General features: G+C 42.9%; 1 protein-coding gene across 3 annotated transcripts in view; it reads left to right on the top strand.

Moving 5' to 3' along the window:
• MTCL2 (microtubule crosslinking factor 2) overlaps positions 1-24,191 on the top strand; it is a 135,873-nt gene that overhangs the window by 27,621 nt on the left and 84,061 nt on the right. For all 3 annotated transcript variants that reach the window (XM_069077800.1, XM_069077802.1, XM_069077801.1), the window contains exons 2-3: positions 11,199-11,423; positions 18,434-18,592. In XM_069077800.1, coding sequence (XP_068933901.1) covers positions 11,226-11,423; positions 18,434-18,592 — 357 coding nt within the window. In that variant the 5' untranslated portion in view covers positions 11,199-11,225. The remainder of the gene's footprint in view (positions 1-11,198; positions 11,424-18,433; positions 18,593-24,191) is intronic.

The raw sequence follows: 24,191 nt of genomic DNA, 5'->3' as shown, positions 1-24,191 counted from the left end.
CTAGGACTGGGAAGAAAGGGACTTACCTAAGCAAGCATGAGCTAATTGTGTGTATGTATGTATGTATGTATATATGTATGTATGTATGCATGCCAAAGAACCATAAGATTTAAAGCTAGTGATCTTTGAGATCATCTTGTTGAAATTACCTTGTTTTACAGGGGAGGAAACTGAGGTTCAGCCAGGTTAGCCAAGATCTCTCTGTAACCAGTGACAAAAGCCAGATTCCACCATCTCTTGTTCTAAATTCAAGGCTTGTTCCATTATACTGCATGACTCTAGCTGGCTAGGGCCCCTTTCCCAACTAAACCTCCCCCTTCTTCCTGGGTCACTTTATCAGGTAGCTCCCAGCAGGGCTGGGGAGAGGGGCAGGCAGAGGGGGCAGCCCCCAGGGGCAACTTTGCTTTCTGCCTAGATCCCTATAGAGAGGCTGGATCATCCTAGAATATGCAGGCAGCCCCAGTCACGGGGTCAGAAATGGGAAGTGCTGTTGCTTCAGTCTGAGTTGCTAATTTGTTCTTGCTTATTTTTCATATACACAGAGCACACAGCAGGGCACGCTCTGACCTGCTGCAGGCCTGCATGGGTTCTAGTAGGCAGTCAGTGTTTATGGGGTGGCATTGTAGCATGGTGGAAGGGACCCTGGCCTGGGAGCTAAAGCATGTGCATTCTAGTCTCTGCTCTGCTATTCAGTTCTGTATGATATTGAGCCATTCCCTTCCTTTTTCTGAACCTTAGCTTCCTGATTTGGAACAATAACTCGTAATTCTATGACACTTTACTGTTTACACACATGTCCTTCTTGCAACAGCCCTGTGGGATTGGTAAGTTAAGGTTATTTTGAGGAAACTAGATAAAGGTCAGAGGGGTTAGGAGATTTTCCCAGGGTCACACAGCTAATAATGTGCCAATCAGTCCTAGAACCCATCCTAAGAGGACCTGAATGACTATCTGGTCTCTAATATCTCTTCCAGCTCTCATGTTTTCTGAGGTCTGTGAATAGGTTCTACTTTGTCTTCTCTACAGTATAAGACACAGACCCTGTCCTCTGGGAGCTTGCCATGTAGCAGTGGGGGAGATAAGACCCAGACAGCAAATGAATGAGGGCTTATAATGAAGTATTTTTTTTTTTTTTGCTTTTTTTGGAGGGGGGAAGGCAGGGAAATTGGAGTTAAGTAACTTGCCCAAGGTCACACAGCTAGTAAGTGTTTAGTGTCTGATTTGAACTCAGGTTCTCCTGACTCCAGGGCTGGTGCTCTGCACCACCTAACTGCCCCTATAATGGAGTATTAAAATTCACAATAAAAAGGGGAGAGGCAGCTCAGTTTTGTGGAGTAGGGATTTGGAGTTGGAATCAGGGAGACGTGGTTTTATATTGACTCTGACACCTTTTAGCTTCCTGTACCTGGGAACAAGGTGCTTTCGTTCACTGATTCTCAGTTTTTTCCTCTGTAAAATGGAGCTCCTAATACAATACTTGTACTATCTATCTCTGTGAATCATTGTGGGGAATGCACTTGGTAAACCTCAAAGCCCTCAAGAAACACTATTTATTATTATTATTATTACTAATTATAAGATAGGACAGTATACACCAAAATGTAAATGGGCTAAAGTAGTTGGGGAATGTTTCCCTGGGGAGGTGGGTTGGCCTTGAAAATGTGAGTAGAAGGAGAAGGGAACAGGAGGGAAGGTGTGGTATGCTTGAGGAGGGCCCCCAGACTCACAGTAGTCCCTTGTTTTCAGGTAGGCTGTTGATTTCTGAGCCCCCAGAGTCACTCTAGTGAACTATTGATTCTTAGTTGTGAAAGTGCCCACACACCTCCATGGATGGAAGCCACACTTCCCTTTCCTCTTGCTAGGAAACAAACAGCTTTTGTGTACTTGGCAGCTAGGAGCAAGTCCCAATTTGGGGGCTGTTTGCAGGCTTCCGCTCTCAGATCCTGAGAGTTATTTTAGTCTGGGGATTGCCCCAGGTCTCTGGGTTAGTGTTTGCCTCCGTGGTAAGATTATAGGAAGACTGGGAATGAGGCTGGGAAGAGCTTGCCTCAGTTTAGCTCACTTGGTAAAGACAAAAAATGTTTCTGAGACGACCTGGCTGTCTTCTGCTGGTCGAGTTTTGGGGGAGTTTCGTGGGTTTATCCAAACACATTGGGGGAGTTAGTGGCTTCTACTCTGATTTTGTCACATGAGGAGAGGAAGTAAATTTTGAGCAGGTTATTAATACTGTTGCTAAAAATAATCACCTACCTTTGCATAGTACTTTGAGATTTATGAAGTTTTGCTTTTCTCACAGCCACACAGTGAGCTTGGAAGAGTGGAAATGTGGTATACTGGAAAGAATCTGGATCTCTAAGTCAGGGCTCCAAAGGGAGTCATAGGTGCTTGATAAACATTGAATGGATGAATGAATGAAAAAGCTTAATGAATGTGCTTATAATAATTGAGAACTTCCTATATGCTTCTCCCTGATGCTGGGGTGCTGGGGAAGATAAAAAGCCACTAACTTCTCTGAGCCTCAGTTTCCCCATATGTAAAATGAAGAGACTGAGCTGTATGGTCCCTAAAATTCCTGGTAGCTCTAACATTTTTATGTCTTAGTTGATATTCATGTATTTTTTTCTTTTTTGGATGGGGGAAGGCAGGGCAATTTGGGGTTAAGTGACTTGCCCAAGGTCACATGGCTAGTGTGTCAAGTGTCTGAGGCTGGATTTGAAATCAGGTCCTTCATGTAATGTTTTAAGGTTTCCAAAACACTGCACATGCATCTCAAGCCAAAGTCCCCTCCCTTGAGATTGTCATAACCTTGTTGTGGAACCAAGACACACATGAAACAATTTGAGAATGTCCATATTCAGGAATTACATGGTGTGACCCAGACTAAAATCCAGAGGTTTGATAATAATATCTCAAATAATTTATATCACTTCAAGGTTTGTAAAGCTCACAGCAACTTTGGTGTAGGTAGAGAGAGAATTATTATCTCCATTTTACAGATAAGGAAGACTGAGGGTAAGTGATTTTCTAATGATCACATAGCTATGTTTCTGAAGCAGTATTTGAACCCAGTTCTCCTGATTCCAAGTCTTGTCCATAATCCAGTAGGTAAGATCATAGAGTTAGGCTGGAAGGGACCTAGGAGGACATGCAGTGTTTATTGGCCAGTCAATTGGTAAACATGTACTTATGTTCTGTATTAAGTGCTGGGAATACAAAGAGTCCAACCTCATCTTTTTAAGTGAGGCAGTTGAGACCCAGAGAATGAATGAGTGAATGAAAAATCAGGAACTGTACTGAAAAGTACTGGGGAGAAAGCGAAATAGCCTCTGTCCTCAAGGCACACTTATCCATCCTAATAGAGGAAGCAAACCCAGATGATGGAGTGGTGGCCAGGGAGGGATGTTTTGGTCAGGGAAGTGGAAGCAATAGTGACTAGAATCATAGCAAATGGCATGTCCTTTTTCAGAATGGCAGTGTTGATTTGATTACTGTTCCTAGAGTAAGAGGTAGAAGGGGGGAGTGGGGCAACATTACTTAAATGTGGCTGGTGGGTCAGAGCAGAGTCAGAAAAGGTAAAGACTCACCAGTCAGAAGTAAGAAGGTAAGTGATTTGCCAAAGGTCAAAGGTAGTGGAAGAATATATTAAAATAGCAAGTGGGGGAAGGGCTTTTTGGAGGAGATGAAACTAAGGTGGATTTTGAAGGATGGATAGGATTTGGATATGGAGAGAGGAGCAAGGTGAGTACTCCAGGTGGAGTATCACAGAAGGGGGAATGTGCTTAGTATGTCTGGAGGTGAGTGGGAAGGTCCTCTAACCTTTCCTTGACAACTCTTTGGCTGGTGCCCAGACTGGGCTGCTGGAGGGAGCTCAGTGAATCAAGTCCCATGTTCACACCCTCCTGCTCTGTTGGGAAAACAGACTAATACAGCTCTGAGTCACATCAAGATCTCAGGCATGTCTGTCCCTACCGTTGTTGCCATGGAAACTGCCTGCTGGCTCCATTAGCCCCTGATTGGTCAAGTGCATACTGGGAAAATCAGGGAGGGGAAGCCACTCACTTGAGGGAAATAATCCCTGAATCTCAGAGTTTGATGGTATATCAGAGGATAGCTATTCCAATTCCATAGCTAGCCCCTCAGTTCATACAGGTGTTGAACATTGTCAGGAATCCATTTCCTTTACTGGGCTACTCCATTCGTTGGCATTGTTGCTATACCTTCATGCCAGGGGTTTTCCCTCTCTCTGGAATGTTGGCTGGCCCATGGGATGGGGGTGAATTGAGTCCCTCAGCCCTGGGTGGGGCAGGATCTCATCTTGGTATGGCAGCAAGAGACTTGCTACTAGAGGGACAGTGTCCCCCTCCCCCCCAATCAGTCCCATCTGTACAGAATTCCCGGAATTTTAAGTAGTGGAAATGTCTGCCATAGTTGAATGGAGGAATTGCCAAAGTGCTGTAGAAAACATTTGCAGTGAAGAATCAAGGGAGAGGAGCAAGGCTGAGATAGTGATGGAAGAAACAGAAGGCTCTTGGGCACACTCTAGCCAAGCTGGTCTGTTTCCTGAGCTGGAAAGGGTCTGTAGTCCTGCATCTGTATCTCTGCTCATGCTACTCCCCATCCCTAGAATGGCCTTGTAGGCTCACATATCTAGAGCTAGAAAGGACCTTAGTTGTCATCTAGTTCAACTGTCTCACTTTGTAGATGAGCAGTTGAGGCCCCAGGAAGTTAAATGACTTGCCCAAGGTCACATAGAAGTATTAAGTGGCAGAACCAGGGTTCAAATCCATTTGCTCTTATTCCAAAGTCAATGCTATTTCCATTGTAATATGTACACTGCCTCCTCCTTCCTCTTCTTCACTTGTTGAATTCATAACCATCTTTTATATTCTAACTGAAATGCCACCTCCTGCAGGAAGTCTTTCCTGATTTCTCCCTTCTCTATTCCCCTTCAAATTGTCCTTTGTCTTACTTCTCTTTAATACACTCACAATGCAATCTTCTGTATTATAATTATCCCTATGGGGTTCTTTTTCTTAATCCCCTTTAGACTATGTGCTCTATGAAGACATGGACTGTGACTTTTTAAAATACTATGTCTTCCCTAGTACCTAACATATAGTAGGTGATCATCTAATTGAGTTGAATTGCTATCTTCGAGGGTCTGAATGTACAGTACAAGCTCCTTTCTGACAGGAACTATTTTTTATTTTTGTCAGAACCTCCGCCTAGCACAATGCCCCACACATAGTAGGTATTTCACAAATGTTTGTTGAAATTGAATGGAAGGGGCTTCATATGGAAGCAGCAGCATTCAATTTGTCCTGCCTGGTGCCAGACCACAGAACTAGACATCGTGGAGGCTCTGCAGAGAAGTAGCTTTCAGCTCCTTGTAAGGAGAACTGTCCCTGCAGAACAGCTGCCCCAGAGTGACATGGGCTGCCTCAGGGGAGGGAGATGCCCTTCTGTGACTGTAAGTATTCAAGCCAAGGCTGAATGGCCAGGCACTAAGCATTTATTAATTGTCTACTATGCGCCAGCCTCTGTACTAAGCACTAAGGACACAAAAAGGGGCAAAAGACAATTTGTCCTCCAGGAGCTCAGGATTTAATGGCTGCTTTTTAGGGAGATCATGTGGACAGGTGATTCCTGGTAGGTGCCAAATGGACTAGCTGTCCTCTGAGGCATCTGGCAGGCTGTGAACAGCACTTACCTTCCTGTCGACAGCCAAGTCCCAGTCCCCAGGCAGGGCAGACCCTCCTGCCCCTCTCTTCATCAGGAGCATCTCCCTTGGCAGCCTGGGCCTCCTCTTTGTACTTTTGGGGAAAGGAAGCAGAGAAAAGATTTTAGGGTTTATATGAAGAGATAGGAAGGGAAGAAAGGAAGGACTTGCTGCAGAGGAAGACAGAAGGGGCTCTTTGAAGTAGTTCATAATTTTTATACTTATATGTCTTCTAGGAAAGATTGAGCAGAATTAAATCAAACCCCTGTTTAAAAAAAAAAAGGCAAGAACTGGGGCAGCTAGGTGGCGCAGTGAATAGAGCACTGGCCCTAGAATCAGGAAGACCTGAGTTCAAATCCAACCTCAGACACTTAACACTTACTAGCTGTGTGACCTTGAGCAAGTCACTTAACCCCAATTGCCTTGCCTTCTCCCCTCCCAAAGGCAAAAAAAAAAAAAGAAAAATGAATGAAAGAAAAAAGAATATAAATTAAAAAAAAAAAACAAGGCAACAACTTGATTCCTTCTCATTTGTTCCCAGACTGCTCATCCCATTTCCTGCCTGAGATCCCATCCTGCAGAGATGAGATGTGGAAGGCCCCACTTTACTTCTCAATGATACTCATCTGCTTAGGTCTCCCCCATCCTATTTTATCAGGTTTTGCTTTTTGGATCCCACTGGCATTATTAGCTTGGAAAAGAATCATCTTGCTGTTGTTCAGTTGTGTCCAGCTCTCTATGGCCCCATTTGGGGTCTTCTTGGCAGAGATACTGGAATGGTGTTCCATTTCCTTGTCCAGCTCATTTTACAGATGAAGAAACTGAGGCAAACAGGATTAAGTGATTTATCTAAGGTCACACAGCTAGTACATGTCTGAGGCTGGATTTGAACTCAGGTCTTCCTGACTCGAAGCCAGCTACTCTATCCACTGTTCTGCCTAGCTTTGTAGGATCAGTATCATAGATTGTAAAGAGCTGGATGAATGGGCCCTTTGAAATCATTTAACTCAAATACCAGGGAACCAAAGCTCTGAGGTTAAGTGACATGAGTAGCCTCACAGGGAGAGCAAATGTTCTTCTATAAATCTCCTGTAGGGCTGTACCCTATGACCCTGGAGGCGTCTCCTTTATGTTGTCCTTCCTGGTTCTTCTGATCAGTAATTACCTTCCTTCTTGGGCTTCACATAGCACTGTGTTTTGCAATTTGATATTATACATCATAAAAATAAAGCTCACATTTCATTAGGACTTGAGGATTGACAAAGCTTTTCCCTCACAAGTTGTGAGGGAATTAGGTTTTAAAAGTATCATTTTAAAGATGAGAAGACTGAGACTCAGAAACTTATGTGATTTCCTAAATTTCACAAAACTGAAACCAACATGAAGTTATTCAGCACTTACCTACATGCCAGGTGCTGAGGATACAAAGATAAAGATGAAGCATCATCCTGCCCTCAAGAAGCTTTATATTCTTCTGAAAAGATGACATGTATAAGTGTATAAAAATCAATATAAGGAAATTTTTAATGGGGGGGACGTATGAGTTCAAAAGAATTGGATAAAGCTTCCTGTAGAAGATGGAGCTTGTGCTGACCTTTGAAGGAAATTAGAGAATTAGAAGAGGCAGAGGTGAGGGAGGGAGTTCATTCCAGGAGTGGGGGCTAGGGGAAGGGGTGGGGAGACAGCCTGCCAAGCAGCAGACATGGAGATAGGAAATGAAAGGATGCTATGTGTGAGGAGTAGTAAGAAGGCCAGTTGGACTATATCATAGAGTGTAGAGAATAAAAAGTAGCAGAATTATAGTACTGACTCTGTCATTCAAGGCCTTCCATAGCCTAGCTCCACCCTACCGGCCAGCCTTATCTCATGCTTCATGTATTCTCTTTTCTAGCCGAATTGAAATACTCTGCTTCCCTCTCTGCACCCTCCATTCTACCTACTTCTTCTCCTTGGTTCATTCTGTCCACTACCCTTAAAATATACTCCTTTTCTCCAGTCTCTGTGCAGTAGAATATAAGCTTCTTGAGGGCAGGAACTGTCTTGCATTTAAAGTAGGTATATTCCCAGTGACTAGTACAGTACCTGACACTATTTTTGTTGCTCAGTTGTGTCCAACTCTTGATGACCCCATTTGGGGTTTTCTTGGCAAGGATACTGGAGTGGTTGGCTATTTCCTTCTCCAGCTTATCTGACAGAGGAAGAAACTGAGGCAAACAGGGTTAAGTGACTTGCCCAGGGTCACACAACTAATAAGTGTCTGAAGCTGGATTTGAACTCAGGAAAATGAAACTTCTTGACTACAGGCCTGGCACTCTATCTACTGCAACACCTAGCTGCCTCTAATTTGCTGAAGTTCCTCCCTTTCCTCAAATCCCAACTCAGATGGTACCTTCTCCAGGAAACCTTGCCTGATTCTTCCTACCCTCCCCATTCACCAGACTGAAAGTATTCTCTTCCTCAGGTGTTTCATAAACACCTTGTCTTGCATTCTTCTTTTTGCTTACCTCATTCTCCTTTGTATGAAAATTGTGTATTTTGTTTCATCTTCACTGTTAGATGATAAGTTCCTTGAGGCGAAGACCTGTGTCTTGTCTACGTACCCCTAGTACTTGAAGGGCCTTTTCTTTTCTAACCTAGTAGGTACTTCAAGGTTCATTACATGGAAGTGTAGATCCAAAGAACAGGCCTTACAGGAATTCCCTCAAGCCAGCCCTACTCCTTTCTTCACAATAGCTGTCACTCCCTCCAGCACTGGCCACAGTTTGGCAAAGGGAACCAAGGTAATGCAGAAGCGGTGACACCCCCAGGACATTGTAATCATACACTGAAAGGCTGTCATTTTACAGCTCAGAAACAGGAACTCAGAGGAGCATCAGCTTCCACTGATCAGATCAGCCTCCAGCTGGCTGATCGTCCCCTCCCTGAGAGCTCCCACTGAATGCTAAGAACTCTTTATGGGGCTCCCCAGCTCCCCTCTCCTCCTTAGTGTAACCCTCTCTGTTTGTCTGCTCCATCACCCAGAGACTGGGGGGAGCCCATCTAGCACAGACCCTGGGATTGTCTGCCAGAGACATAGCCTGTGACAGCCACAAGCCCCGTATTGTCGATTCAGTCCCCTCACGTGGTGAGCCGTGCCAGGCTCTGCTGACCTACATTTTGACTGCAGCTGGCTAACTTCTCTCTGTAGAGCCAAGAGCCCACCCATTGCTGGGGCCCCAGGGAGTGAAGTTCAGGAGGATGGCTAGGTCGGAACCAATAAGAAATTTAATAAGCAAGAACCAGAAGTGACTTAATATGGAAGTCCTCCACTTTAGATTAGAAAAAAAATCAATCATATAAATAGAGAATGGGAGAGACCTAGCTTGGAAACAGTCATGAAAAAAGATGTGGGTATTTGGTTTGATTACAGTGTTCTCAACAATGTGATGTGGCTGCTAAAAAGGAAAAAAAGAAAGCTAACTCAATCTGTATAAACATATCCAGGCCACCCCCATTCTTCTAAAAAAAAAAATCATTACTTGACCCTGCTACCCCTTCATCATCCTACACCCCTCCTCACAGCCAAATTCCTAGAAAGAATCATCTACACCCATTTCCTCACCTCCCACTCACTTTTCAGGCCCTTTGTAGTCTGGCTTCCAACTCTGCTGCTCAACCGAAACAGCTCTCTCCAAGGCGGCTACTATTGATTTCGTAATTGCCGATCCATAGAAGCCAATGACCTTTCCTCATTCCTCCTTGACCCACCTGTAGCTTTTGATGCTCTTGGCTCCCCTCTCCCCCCACACTCATACTTCTTAGATATTTTCTCTTCTCTGGACCCCAGTTCTTTTCTCTCCTGCTAAGGAGTGGAGACAATCACAGACAACTCAATGGTAGAAGGAACTTTGGAAGATGTCGAGTCTGACCTCACTTCCATTGCAGGTGATCATCCAGTTTCTTCTTGGAACAGGCACCTCCAAGGATGATGAGATTTACTTTTTTGAGAGGAAGCCCATTCCTTTTCCTGATTGCCATATCTCCTAGAAGTCATTATCATCACCATCATCGTCATCATTATTCAGCTGAAGTCTAATTCCCTAAAACTTTCAATGTTGCTTTTAGTTCTGCTTTTAGAGGTCAAGCCAAAGGAGTCTGATCCCTCTTCTCCAAAATAATTCTTCAAATACTTAATGTCAGGTGTCTAGTACCTTCTCCCCTACCCTCCAATATCTAACAGGCCCCAGACCTGGTAACTGTTTCGACTCATCCATTCTTTCCATCAAGGTTGTCCTAAGCAGGTAACTGTGTATCTCCTTCCTGGGATATTGTGTATTATTTCTTTTTCCTCACTTCTCCAACTTGAGATGATACAAAGTATTTCACTTCCTCTTTTCATTTCCAGCTTTGGTTCCTCACTCCTCACATTGGTTTGTGTCAAATAGGGTTCTGACCAGAATGATACAAAAAGAATTTTAGATTCAGGGAGGGAACAAGAGATAAGCTTGGGCATCAGGGAGTGGTAGAGGACAGTTTGCATCTGTCTGTAAACTAAGCTGCCCTTCTTGGGAATGAGCTGTGAGTGGCAACGATAGAGCTATAAAATTCACCTAGATTTTTTATAAATCTCTTCTAACTATATTACTATAGAATTGGTTTCCTTTATAATCCTATCTATTTTTACTTTATGCATTTAAGAATGTGATTCTGAGTTCGAGTCTTGGTTTCCCCAGATTGCCCAAAGGAATCCATGAGAAAAAACAGGTTAAAAAACCTGACTGAGATGAATTGTGGGTCTTTGCAGGATTGAAGAGGGATCATAGGGCAGTATAAAGACCCCTAAACTTGAACTCAAAAGATCCAGGTTCAGTTCTTAACTGCCCTTACTTGTATGACTTTGGGCAGGTATTTCCCTTCTCTATGCCTCAGTTTCTTTCTCTATGAAATAAAGAAGATTCGCTTAGATGGTCTCTAAGGGCCCTTTGAGCTCCAAGTCCTGTGATGTTAACTTTGATTATATACTTTCTTCTTATGAATAACTTTATAATTTCTAGAGTCCTTTTCATTTATAGTACACCTCACTAAAACCTTATGAGGTAGATTGTACAGATATCATTACCTCCCTTTTACAGATGAAGAAACGGCCTGAGAGAGATTGATTTAAGTAGCCCAAGGTCACATAGTTTGGTGCCCAAGTCCAGAGCTATTTAAACCACAACATGCTTCCTCTGCTTATTGTTTTGTGTTTCTGAACTTCTCTCTCAGCTAGGTTGAAAGCTTCTTTGTGCCCTGGTCTCTTGCTTTTCCATCTTTTTAGGCCCTTCCACCCCCTGCCCCATTGTAGTTCTGGGCACAACATATCACCAGAGCTCAGTAACTCTGGCTGTGGAAAAGGCCCAGTTGTGTGGGGCTAGGGAGACAGCAGGGAGGCCAGTTAGGAAATAGTGACCAGGACAGAGGGGACACTGCAGGACTGAAGCTTTCATCTTCTTCTCTCTAGGATGAGATCGAGGAGCTGCGGGCTGAGATGCTAGAGATGCGAGATGTCTACATGGAGGAGGATGTCTACCAGCTCCAGGAACTACGACAGCAACTGGACCAAGCCAGCAAGACCTGCCGTATCCTGCAGTACCGTCTACGCAAAGCAGAACGGCGCAGCCTCCGAGTGGCCCAGACAGGCCAGGTGGATGGGGAGCTCATTCATAGCCTGGAGCAGGATGTCAAGGTGAGTCATCAGAAAAGAGCTCTTCACTTCATTTATTCATTCACTCATTAAACATTTACTAAATGCCTCCTTATACTAGGAAGTAGGGGATAGAAAATGTAGATAAGATATAGTGCCTGCTCTCAGGAAACTTACATTCCAGTGGACCAAGACAAATTTATATAACAATAATCCATGATATATTTAGTAAATACATTTGAGAGGTAGAGTGCTGTATTAGGTCTGAGAGGGAAGTTCAGTCTTGGAGGATCAGGGATGGGAAAAGATCATAAGTTCATAAATTTAGAGCTGGAAGGAACCTCAGGGCACCTAGCCCATTTTATAGATGGAGAAACTATTACCTAAAGAGGTTAAGTTGTTTGCCCAAGGTTACACAGGTAGTCAATGTACCTGCCCAGATCTTCTGGATCCAGAGCCAGTGTGACTTCTGAAGCTTCCTGGTGGAACTGACATTTGAGCTGAGCTTTAAAAGACTGAGAGAAATTCAGTAGGCAGAGAGAGTGGCCAGATCCCAGACTGCAGGGTACCTGTTCATTAGACTTCTGGAGCTCAGGCACTCTGAGAATCCCTCGTGGGATGTAGGATGTTACCAGCCTAAAGAATAATCTTGCATTGTCCAGGTGGTGTGTGATATAACCTGTTCTCCTTGGGGATCAAGTAAGAAAGTTTCCACAATGGCTATAGCCCAGGATGTCCTGGCCCATCAGAAATATGCCCAGTCTTGTTTTGGGAAGGCTTGTTCCTGACAATGCCATTTACTTTGAGTTTGAGAGCATGCTGAGGATTTTGGCCTGAGGGATCACATTTGGCTGGGTATTGGCTCCTTTGCCTAGTTTCCATTGAGCACAGGCTGAGTGATGCTTAGTACATCAGTGTTCCCCCAATTATCTCTGTCCTTCCATGCCCCCTCTTTACTGTATGCCTTTGAGTGAACTGTCCTGATATGCTAGGAGTTCCGGGTATTATTAAGCAATCCAGCAATTGACCATTTTGTGTCTTGCGCATGTTCTTTAGGGGAGGATGCCCCTCCCCCATGCTAGGTGCAGTGAGGGATCCCAAGCAAGTTTTAAGACCTAGTTTTTGCGTTTAGAGGGTTTAAAACCTACTTGGGAAGATTAGATATCCACCCATGAAAAGTCAGCTAACAGTACAAGATATGTGGCAAATGACAAAAAATGTTTAGGATGTCAGAGGAGAAGGAGAGGGAGAGAGAGATTGCCGAGGAATAGGATGGGCAGGGAAGAGTCTGAGGAGGAGATGAGTATCCTAATACAACTTCAGGGTGGGGAAGATCTCTCTAGGTAGAGAGCCTGTGGGAGGGGTTTTCCTGTTAGGGATATTTGAGATATAGTGGATATACTAACCATGGTATGTTGGGATCTGTTCAAGCTAGATTCCTATCAGGTAGGCACCTATAATGGCAGACCTTTAAGAATGGGCATCAAGGAACTGTTACCAGAGGCTATTCCTTTCCACCTTTGACATCTCTATCTTGTCTGTATTCAGTACTCCTCGCATAGGAAATACTTTAAGATGTTTGTTACATTCTCTCCTCTCCTGTCCTGTCCTTTCCTTATCACGTCTCCTCTCTTCCTCCTGATCTCTTCTTTCCCTCCTTTTTTCCTTCTTCCTCCCGTTCCCATTTTGCCCACTTGGTGCACTCAATCAGCATTATTTATGCTTCAGAATAGCACTTATTGCTAAGGAGGCTGCTGAATCTTGGATTGGAAGATTTCTCTCCATCCAGGCACTTCTTGCCTGTTTTCCTCTAAATGTAGACTATTGAGATGGGGGTTGACGATGGGGGGAGAGATTAAAGTACCTTCCTAGCCTCTCTGGACCTAGGCATAGTATCTACCATTTTCCCTTTGCTTTGTGCAGAAGAAAAGAGCGTTATGAGGGCCAAGGGGCTAGGTTTCCTGAAGGTGATTGTATTTGAGTTGAACTTTAAGGATAGGCAGGAATACTGCAAGGAAAGACAAAGAGGGAACCTTCTCTTAAAAAAAAAAAAGACTTTAAAAAACATGAATTAACATTGTCCCCAAATGCAAGCATTTAAATATAGAAAGAACAAAAGAAAAGATCGAATATGAAGCCATGACCTTCTGTCATGTGCAATTTGTTTTGGAGGGGGGAAAATATATATTAAATTTCACAATGTAGTGGTGAAATTGGAGAGGGGGCAATATAAGCAAAGGCAGGGTGCATAGCATATGTTTAAGGGGCAGAGTCATCCAGTTGAACCAGATTGTAGAGTGAATGGAGGGATGATGGTGGTAGAAAATAAGGTTGGAGACACTGGGTGGCACCAAATTATGAAGGACTCTGACTGCTAGGTGGAAGAATTTGAATTTTACTCAATAGGTAATAGGGAGTCATTGAAGATTTTTGAGCAGAGCAGCAAAATGACCAAATCTATGAGTAAGGAAGATGCTTCAAGCATTATATAAAGGTTGAACTAGAGTTGAGAGAGTGGAGATAGGAAGTTCTTTTAGGAAATTCTTTCTCAAAATCCCAGGCAATTCTGTAGGCTCTGTATGAAACAAAGTACCTTCCTATTAAGTCCCTTAGTTTTGCTTCCCAGGAGCCATATTTCCCAGAGAAGAATCTGGTAAGTGAAGTGAGTGGAAGAGTTGAGGTTTGGGTCACACAGGGAGACAGCTCTGGCATGTGAAGGTTATGCATAGTGGTTGGGGGTTCAGGAAGTCAGAATAGTCCCTAATCCAGAGACTTGCCTTGCATGTTTGGATTTTAATTGGCTAATCCCCTAGTTAGTGGCAGCTGTTTCCCTCCTCCTCCTTCAGGGCTTAGAAAACCATGACCTCATTCACATTCCTGTTACATGTCTTCTAGCAGCCCTTATCCCTGTATAGGGCGTGGGAGAAACATCACTATCCAGGAATGAAACTTTGATGAAATGTCCACGTGGGCCTTGTTTCAAGGGAAATCTGGGGGTTGGCCTGGGGAGTTCTTAGAGGATGAGTGCAGGATTTCCACAGAGGGGGGGGATGTGATTTATCAGGGTGACTCTGCAATGGTTTTTAAGGGGGCTTCCAGTGAGATTTAAGCTGACTTATCTTGCCAGCTTATCCTTACAGGCCCTCAGGCCTCTGCCACTTACCACATACCCACAGCAGTCCAAGCCACCCACATCCCATGATGTGTAAATCATTTTTGTATTCTGAAAATTTTAGGAGTTTGGTTTAGCTCACAGCACATCTATTTAGGGTTTGCTGTATGCAAAACACTATGATAGGTGCTGGGGGAAATATAAAATTTAGATATAAACTTTAGATCAGACCCCATTCTTGCCCTCAGGGAATTCACAGTCTAATAGAGGGATAACATATATACATAAAAAACTACAGTTCACAATATTACATGACAATCATCAAGCATTTACTAAATGCCTATTTGTGTACCAGGAACCATGCCAAGGACTTTACAATTATTATCTCATTTGATCCTCATAACAGTCCTATTAGGTAGATGCTATTATAACCCCCATTTTCAGGTTAAGGAAACTAAGGCATACTGAATATAAGTGACTTGCCCAAGGTCACACAGCTGGTATCATCTGAGGCTGGGTTTGAATTCAGGACTTCTTGACTCCAAGCCCAACACTCCATCCACTGTACCACTTAGCTGCCACTAAAAGAAAGTAACAGGGCAGCTAGGTGGTGCAATGAATAGAGCACCAGCCCTGGAGTCAGGAGGACCTGAGTTCAAATCCAGCCTTAGACACTTAATTCTTACTAGCTGTGTAACCTTGGGCAAGTCACTTAACCCCAATTGCCCTGCCCTTCCCCCCTCCAAAAAGCAAAAAAATTAAAAATAAAAGAAAGTAACAATAATTGAATATATTTATCTGTACATCTAGAATTAGCCTTGAGTTCAAAGAATCAGCACTGCATGTCTCTAATCATGAAAATAGCTCCCATTTCTGTAGCTCTTTATGAAAAGCACATTTTCCTCACAAGTAGTTAGGGGAGATATTTTAAGCTCCATCTTATAGATGGGGAAGCTGAGATTCTGAGGTGAAATGACTATGTCATCCAGCTTGAGCCCCAAGGCCAGGGCTCTTTCTACTGCATTGCCAGACCACACCCTTCTAAAAAGTGCTGAGGTTGCTTTCATAAGCCATCCACAAAAGTCAGGGTTGTTGCTTTATAGTCATTCATCAGTCAGTTAACAAACATCTGCTTTGTACTGGGCACTATTCGGGGGCACTAAAGATACAAAGAAATAAAGCCCTCATGGAGCTTATAGTCTAGTAGGATGAACATATATAATTAAACGGAAAATGTTGACAAAATAAATGCAAGGTAATTTCAGGGGGAGAGCACTAGCAAGTGGGACAGCCAGCAAAGGCCTCTTGTAGGAGGTGATACCTGAGTTGAGCTTTGAAAGAAGCTGAGGATTCTAGGAGGTGAAGATATAACTTATTCCAGTGGTGGGGAACAGCTTGTGCCAAGCATGGCGACCCGAGATGGAATGCCATGTGTGAGAACAGCAAGAAGGCCAGGCTAGTAGGTTCAGAGAACTTGTGAAGGGATGTAATGTGTAATTAAGTGGAAAATAAGGCCTCTTCTATCACAGAACCATCTAATTTTATTACTAGAGGGACTCCAGTAAGCACCTAATCCAACCCCCTCTTTTTACAAATGTGCAAAGTGTGGTCTATAAAGTGGAAGTGACTTGCCCAAGGTCACACAATGAGCTAGGACTAAAGCCGGGCTCTTGCTTCTCCAGTCCAAAGGACTTTTTGCTCTATGAAGTCTGTGTTGTCTCAGTCAAATCAAGAGAAAGAGATATATCATGTGCCTACTATGTGCAAGGCACTAAATGCCAAAGATACAAAGAAAGGCAGAAACCACCCCTGCCCTTGGGGAGCCCAGAGTCTAATGGGAGAAACAACATTCAAACAGCTTTATATAGACCAGATATCTCCAGGATAAATTGGAGATAATCTCAGAGGGAAAGTGCTGGCATTGAGGGGCCCAGGGAAGTAGGTTTAAGAGGTATGATGTAGTTTGATTTCTTCTTTGTGCGGTTTAGGAGCACAGGGAAGCTGTGAGCTGAGGGATGAACCTTAGGAAAGAACCAAATTGGGAAGCAAGAGAGATGGTCTGGAGCAGGGCCAGTGCCCTTCCCCCCAAGCCTAAAGCCATTCATCAGCAACTTTGCTGGTATTCTGCAGCTAGATCTTGATCAGATTTTAAAGTTTATGTTAAGGACTTATAACCTCAGATGGTTTCTGAGAGGGCTATTTTTAAAATCAAGGTAGGGACTGAATAGGTTTCATTTTCAAACATTCACTTACTTGACAGAGGGCAAGAGACCAGGCTTTTTCTGACTTTGCTATAATGGGCTTGGAATCAGATCTGGCTCACAGTCAGTCAGTCAACATTCATTAAGTGCTTACTATGAGCCTGACACTGGGCTAAGTGCTTTACAGTTATCATCTCACTTGTTCCTCACCACAATCCTGGGAGGTAGGTGCTACTATCTTCCCTATTTTCCAGGTGAGGAAAGGAGGCAAACAGAGGCTAAGTTAAGTGGCACACTTAATAGTGTATGAGGCTGCATTTGAACCCGACTCCAGGCCCATGCTGTATGATACTAAGTAAGGGTCTAAGATTCCCTGAGCCTTAGTGTCAATCATAAAGTGTGAATAATCATGCCTTCATTGCCTGCTTCACAAGATAATGTGAAGACAGTGCTTTGTAAACCATAACTAACGCAGAATTATGAGTGATACAGAAATATGAGCTGTTAGTATTATTACCATGAAACTGGTCAGAATTGGTGGTAAGGGGAGGCTGACCCATGAAGCCTCTCCTGGCTTCTGAAGAACCCAACAGTCAGATTTGTCCCTTCCTTCTTACCTCGGGAATAGCACACTTTTCATGCCTATTAAGGACCAGCTCCTTGTGGAGTATGGATGCAGCCTCAGTCCATTCCTGCCCTCCATCCTGTTTGGGGCTCACCAAGGCAGATGATGGGGGAGTATGGAGACCTTGCTGGTGCAAGAGGAGTCTGGGTGTGACCATAGGTCTAGAAGAGGATTAGTCCCAGTTCTGCCACTGATTACTTGTGTGTATTTAGCATATCAAATCTCTTTACTTCTCTGAGCTGGTCTCCTTATCTGTCAAGGCAGTATAATCTTTTTTTAACTTAAAAATTGTTTCCCCTTTGTTTTTATACTACCTCATTTCCTAATATATCCCTCCCACCTAGAGCATTATACCTTGAAACAAAGGAAAAAGAAAGGGGAAAAAGGAGTTCAATCACCATATGAATCAAGTCTGAAAATATATGCTATGTTCCACCTTCATAACACTCCCCCCTCCCCTTGGAAAGGCTGGACTTGGCCATTTGATTACACAGAATTTCATTTTGATTTTTTTGTTATTGTGGTTTAAGGTCATTGTATTGTGCTCTCTTCCTGATCCTCCTTTCTTCACTTTGCATCCGTTCATTTAAGTCTTCTCCTGCTTCTGCATATTCTTCATATTCATCATTTCTTATGGCATAGTAAAAAGTAGTCCATTATGTTCACATACCATATTTTGTTTAGCCATTCCCCAGTTGATGGACATCTACTTTGTTTCTAGCTCTTTGCTACCATAAAAATGCTGCCATTAATATTTTGGTGTATATAGGACCCGTCTTCTGATCATTGACCTCATTGGGGTACAGGGGCACAATGATTCTTAAGATGCTTCCTTTACAGGGCTGATACTTAATATTACCTGTGTGACCCTAGATAAATAATTCTTGTTTCTGGGCTTCAGTTTCAATTTCCTCATCTATAATTTGAGGCTGTCACAGTAAGTGATTTCCAATATCCTTCCTTCTTTAAAATCCTTTGACCTAAGAAAATACAATGAGATCATTGATATGAAAGAGGCAGCCAGGACTCATCTATATCCCTGGGGCCTAGAGGGTGGCCTGAGGCTTTAGCCTCTGCAGATCACTCAGCCCTAGTCTCTTCTCTGGGTGTGCAGGTTTCCAAAGACATCTCTGTGCGTCTGCATAATGAGCTGGAGGCCGTGGAAAAGAAGAGAATCCGATTGGAGGAGGAGAATGAAGATCTCCGACAGAGGCTGATTGAGGCAGAGCTGGCCAAGCAAGTGCTTCAGCATGAGATGGATAAACCTCGAGAGGTGAGCCTGGTTGGGGGAGAAGTGCTAGATTGTCCACATAAAGCTGATAGAGTCAGAAAAGGAGCTGGGGTATACAAGAGTATGGGGAAGTAAAAGGGGCTTTTTCAGCTCTCTTTCATTTCCTCTCCACACTAGCTTGAGTCTCCAGCCTCTGCTCAGTTTAATTTAGAAAGTCCATATGTGGGGATCGCATTATGGTGCTGTGGAAAGAGCACTAGAATTAGAACCTGAGGACCTGGATTCAAATTCTGCCTATACCACATTCCTTGTATGACTTTGGTCAAGTCAATGAATTAGGGAATCCCTTCAAGACTGAATTCTCTGAACTTATGGATCTATGTATGAATCTAGAGACCTGGCTTCAAATCCTGTTTTCTTCCTTTTTTTTTTTCAATTAACATGCATTTTTTTCCTTTCCTTCTTACTTCCTCCCTATTGGAGAAGAAGAGACAAAGGAAAGGAAAACAAAACCCTAGAAGGAAATAGACATAGTCAAGTAAAGCCAGTTCCTACATTGTGTCCAAAAATACATATCTCATTTGGTGCCCTGACTCAATTGCCTCTGTCAGGACACAGGCAACATGATCATTATCAGTCCTCTGAGATTCTCTGTGTGAGGTTAGGTAAGCTTCTTCTCTTCTCTGAGTATGACCTGCATCTGTAAAATGGGGGTAAGAATGTGAACTTGAACTGCCTACCTCATCAGATGTTTGTGAGGAAAGCATACCAGAAGCCTTAATACACTGTACAAACGTGTGATAAATTACATACCTTGCCAACATTTTCCCCAGCAAAATCTGCTGAGTCCTATTTCCTTCCCTGGAGGGCTGCCAGAGATATTATAGTTTCCCCCCTGGAAAACTCAGCCTTCCAGCTTGTACAACCTGATGCTTTGCTTTTCCTCTGACTTGGTTCCGTTGATTCCACAGACAGTAAATAGCACTCTCCAGGTTAGTTGCTTTTCAACTAACACAGGTTTCCAAGGTCAGATATCAAGGTCAAGGTAGCCTGTTAATGTATGCACTGTGGGTGAGTTGGGCTTGTTACCGGGCTTGAAAGAAGTGACAAGTACTCTGAACAAAGTAATACTAAGGGACTCTCTTCAGAGGACTCAGTCTAGTGTAATACTTTGAAAGGGACAAGCAGTGAGGGCAGACTTTTATTTCATTGAAACCCTTTTAACATCACATCATTTCCCTATAAACTTCCTCCTCCCACCTTGAAACTTCCTTTTTAATTTAAAAAAAAATTAAGCAAAACCAAATAACAAAATCACCCTGTTTGATAATACATGTAAAATTCCAAACTTGTTCCCCTCCCTCTCTATGGCTCAGAGATATAGACCAGAAAGGGATCTCAGGGCCATCTCTCTGACCTTTGTCATTTTATACACAAGGAAACTATAACTCAGGGGAAGTTAAATGACTTGCTGCAAGTCTCACAAGTAATAAGTATTAGAGGCAGGATCTGAACACGTCCTTTGCTATCCAAGCTTTGTTCTTTCTATTTCTACCTCTCTGTAACTTAGAGCAAGTCAGTCTCCTGAAAGGAGTAGGGGTTGAGGGTGGAGGGGCTCTGTTCTTTGGAAGTAAGATTATTCATTGCAATTAATTGAATTTTGCTGCTTTTTAATGTTGTTTTTATTTGTTTTATTACAGTTATTTATATTAGTCTTTTGCTCCTTTTTTTTGCTCTGTATCAGTTCACACAAGTCTTCTAAGGGCAGACTTCTATGGTGTTGGTCTCCCTTTGGGCTGGTTTATCTCTAATAAAATGGTATTGATTAGTGGCTGCCTACAGAGTGGGAAACTAGGAAATCCACTGAGAAGCAAATTGAGTTTAATACAGTCCATTTTGTTGAATGTTTGCTATGTGTCTAGAACCATGTTTGATCTTGGGGAAGGAAAGGAGGAAAAAGGGGAGACACAAAATATTTACTACAGCCCTTGTCAGCAAGGGTCTTAAAATGAAGCTGGACGGATAAAATGCACAGAAGAAACAGTCATTGGGAAGGAAATGAGACAGTAGAAGATCAAGTACTAACTTGCCTAACATAGAGTATAGACAATGCTGTAAACAGAGGGAAAGGGAGCTTTGAGACAGCTCACTGCCTTAGGAAGAGCTCTGCCTAAGGCCTTGAGAGTCACAGAAACTCCCCAGGGAACTTCCTGCTCTGCCACTTACTAGCTATGTGACCCTGAGCAAGTCAAAAGGCAAGGATGACCCAGAGTCCAGTATGGAAAGAACAAGTCCAAAGGAAGGCTGGGAAAGGAAATCTGAAGGAGGGAGGGTCAGGGGGAAGGGCTTGGAGATGGATCAGTAAATGTAAAACTCAGAATTTGGCTGAAGTATTTCCTGTGAATACCTACCCACTTGTTTGGGCATTTGAACAATTGAAAGTTTGTCTTAAGTGGATGATATTTTTTCTTGTTAATAAAGGGAAATGTTCTTGGTGTCTTACTTTAAAAAACAATAGGTTGACCCTCTCCACTTCCCCCTTTTGTGTCTTCCCACAGTAGATTGTAAACTCCTTGAGGGCAGGGACTGTCTTTCTTAGTCTGATTTGTATCCCCTGTGCTTAGCAGCCTGGAACCAAGGATATTTATCATATCTACTGTACCTACTGTAATACTTTAATTTGGATTTAATGAAGACAGACACAATTTAAGCTTCTTGGGAACTTAGTTGGTTATAATGTATTGATAATGAAACAAAGGATAAAGGAATGACATGTTAGCCTATATAGCCTCTGGGTCCCTTTCATACTGATTTAGTGTGTGCCCACAGTAAAGGAGAGGGCCAATCAGGAGCTGTCCAGCTCCTCCAGGATCAAATAGAATGGCCTTTGTTGGGCATTTAAAGCTTTTCACAACCTGGCTCCATCCTACCTTTTCGGTTTTTTTATACTTGACTCCCCTCTACACTCTCTGGCCTAATTGCTGTTTTTCAAACATGACACCCCATCTCTTGTTTCTGTGCTTTGTGCTGACTGTCCCCTATGCCTAGAATGCTCCTTAGAATCCCTGACTCAAATGCCAGCTCTTTGAGAAGGCCTTCCCCAGTTCCCCCAGCTGCTAGGGAATTCCCCTTAATGACTGTGTTCTACTTATTATATATGAATCTTCTATGTGCTACTTAATTCTATGTTGTCTCCTCCATTAGATTGTAACCTCCCTGAGGGCTTGTTTTTGCCTTTCTTTGCTTCCCCAGTGCCACCACACTGCCTGGCACATAATAAGTACTTGATAAATATTTGTGGCTTGATTGCCTAGGCTCCAGACTGGCCTAAGCTGCCACAAAACATTAGGGATTAAATTATTTTATGCTTGTGTATAAACAAAGTGAGCTGGTGCCCCTTAGAAATGCACCCGTCTATGGTAAATAATGCAACAGTAGTGTATAGGCTAGGTAAGGATGTGCCTGGGAGTTTTTACAATTCTTGTGGATTAGACTGTGGCCTCATCCATCTCTTTGCCTGCTTCTGTCTAAGGATCTCCCCACTTCTCTCCCTAGTCTGATCAGACTGCCTTACCCTTTCTTCCTGAATCTTCCTCTCTACCTACTTCTGATTCCTGCTTTCAATTCTCGTACTGTAAGACAACAGAATCACTGGCTGTGTCTCCTTAGGGGTGAATCACTTAACGACTCAGTGTCTCAGTTTTCCTAGAAGTGAATTCATTACCTTCATTGGGATGTTTAGAATCTTCTGTGCTCTGAGGTCCTTTGGATACAAATACTTCATTAACTAAAGGTAGTGGTTAGTATTCTTACAGATTTTTCAGCATGTTTTGACAAGCCCCTGAACTGCCTTAACTCAGCCTTTGCTATGAAGTGGTCTTGTAGTATTAGACTACAAAGTAGCCTTTGTAGTCTTGATATTCCCTGAAATCTCCAGGAGTATTTGAAGTAGGATTTGTGTTCTAGTGGAAAGAGACTTGGGCTAGGAATTGGTAGGTCTGACTATCACAAACTATATGAACCTAAGACAAATCACTTATGTCTATAAAACTACGCTAGAACCTATCTATAAAACGAGAATACCACCTGTTCCAGCCAGGAGCTCACCCTATGATGGTCTTCAAGCAAAGGCTAGAGGAAGGAGTCCTTATATCATGTAAGGGTTTATACTATACTTCTAAGCCCTCTCTTCCAACCCTGAGATTCTAGAATCATTGATGGGAAGCACTTTCAGAGTACAAAAGCATTCCATAATATGAACGGTGATTATTGCTTTAATATTTCAAGTATCTGTAATTTCAATGATGTGCACATTCCTTCTACCACAAATGATAATTTCATTGGATTGGATGATAGTCATGAGCTGCCTGGATGAAGATCCAGCAAAGGAGACTGAGCAGCGGTCCCCCAGGTAGGAGGAGGAGAACCAGGAGAGAAAAGGGTCAAAAAAGAGTAGGGGTGGGGAACCTGTGGCCTCAAGGTCACATATGGTCCTCTAGGTCCTCAAGTGCAACCCTTTGACTCAATCCAAATTTCACAGAATCCCCTTAATAAAAGGATTTGTTCTATAAAACTTGGACTCAGTCAAAAGGCTGTACCTGAGGACCTAGAAGGCCACATATGGCCTAGAGGCCCCAGGTTCCCCACCCCTGAAGAGTAAAGAGAGGAATTAAGAAGAAGGGAATTGACAGTGGCAGAGGCCTCAGAAAGGTCTAGAAAGATGAGGATTGAGAAGACTGATCTTGAAGATTCCTTCCACGGATACTCCCGGTTTTGGATTAGGGAAGTGTAGAAGCATATTATAATTGAAGTTATTAAGAAATATTTATTATTTCAGTGTAAAGCCTTTCCTAGACTTACCTGAAGGAAGGAAACTATCAGTACTTAATCAGACTTCTCAGGAAACAATGGCTTCCACTAAAATCCTTTCTCCCTTCTTCCTCTTTGGCCTAACCCCTTTGTTTTAGGAGAGTATTTAAAAGCTAAAGGCCTGGGAAAGTATGGATTAAGGGTGACAACCAAATTTTGAAGGAGAAATAGCTCCAATCTGGTTAGGATTTTTTACTTTCTCACCCCCCCCCCCCTCCCCAAGGGATTGTAGTAATGACCCAAGGAAGCAGTACCTTCTTTCTCCATTTCCTGAAGGGATTATAGGGTATTGGTTATCTCTAATCTGCTTTTAGGGAAGCAGAAGCCCTTGAAGGGAGTGGTCAGAGGGATTGAGTGATTTTAGGAGAATTATTCTCCAGGTGTGTCCCCAAAGATTAAGTGACTATCATTCTATTAGATAATGCAGATTGTTAATCTTGAACTGTGTAATTATGTTTTATTTTTATTGGAAATTTTCCTGCTTCAAGGTTTCTATAAATGTTACTTTAAAATGTCTTGTGTTATATGTCTGAGGGCATGTGGAGACTGTCAGTTTGGATTTTTTCTCTCTTAGATAAAGCTAGAATTGCTTGAATGTAGAACAGTGCTAAATTTATTTAAATTGTTCCTGGCAGGTTTGTGCCTAAAATTCAGAGGAAAGTATTAATATATTTTCTTTGAGAGAAGTCAACATGGAGTAGGTCAACATGGGCCTTGAAAGATGGGTAGGATTTGGAGAGGAATTGAGGAGAGCATTTAGTAAAATGGGGGG

The sequence above is a fragment of the Petaurus breviceps genome, unplaced genomic scaffold, assembly GCF_028583685.1.
Source record: "Petaurus breviceps papuanus isolate PSGF00001 unplaced genomic scaffold, PetGlider_PUasm1.0 90994, whole genome shotgun sequence".
Taxonomy (NCBI): Eukaryota; Metazoa; Chordata; class Mammalia; order Diprotodontia; family Petauridae; genus Petaurus; species Petaurus breviceps.
This window is presented reverse-complemented; position numbering and strand designations above follow the sequence as displayed.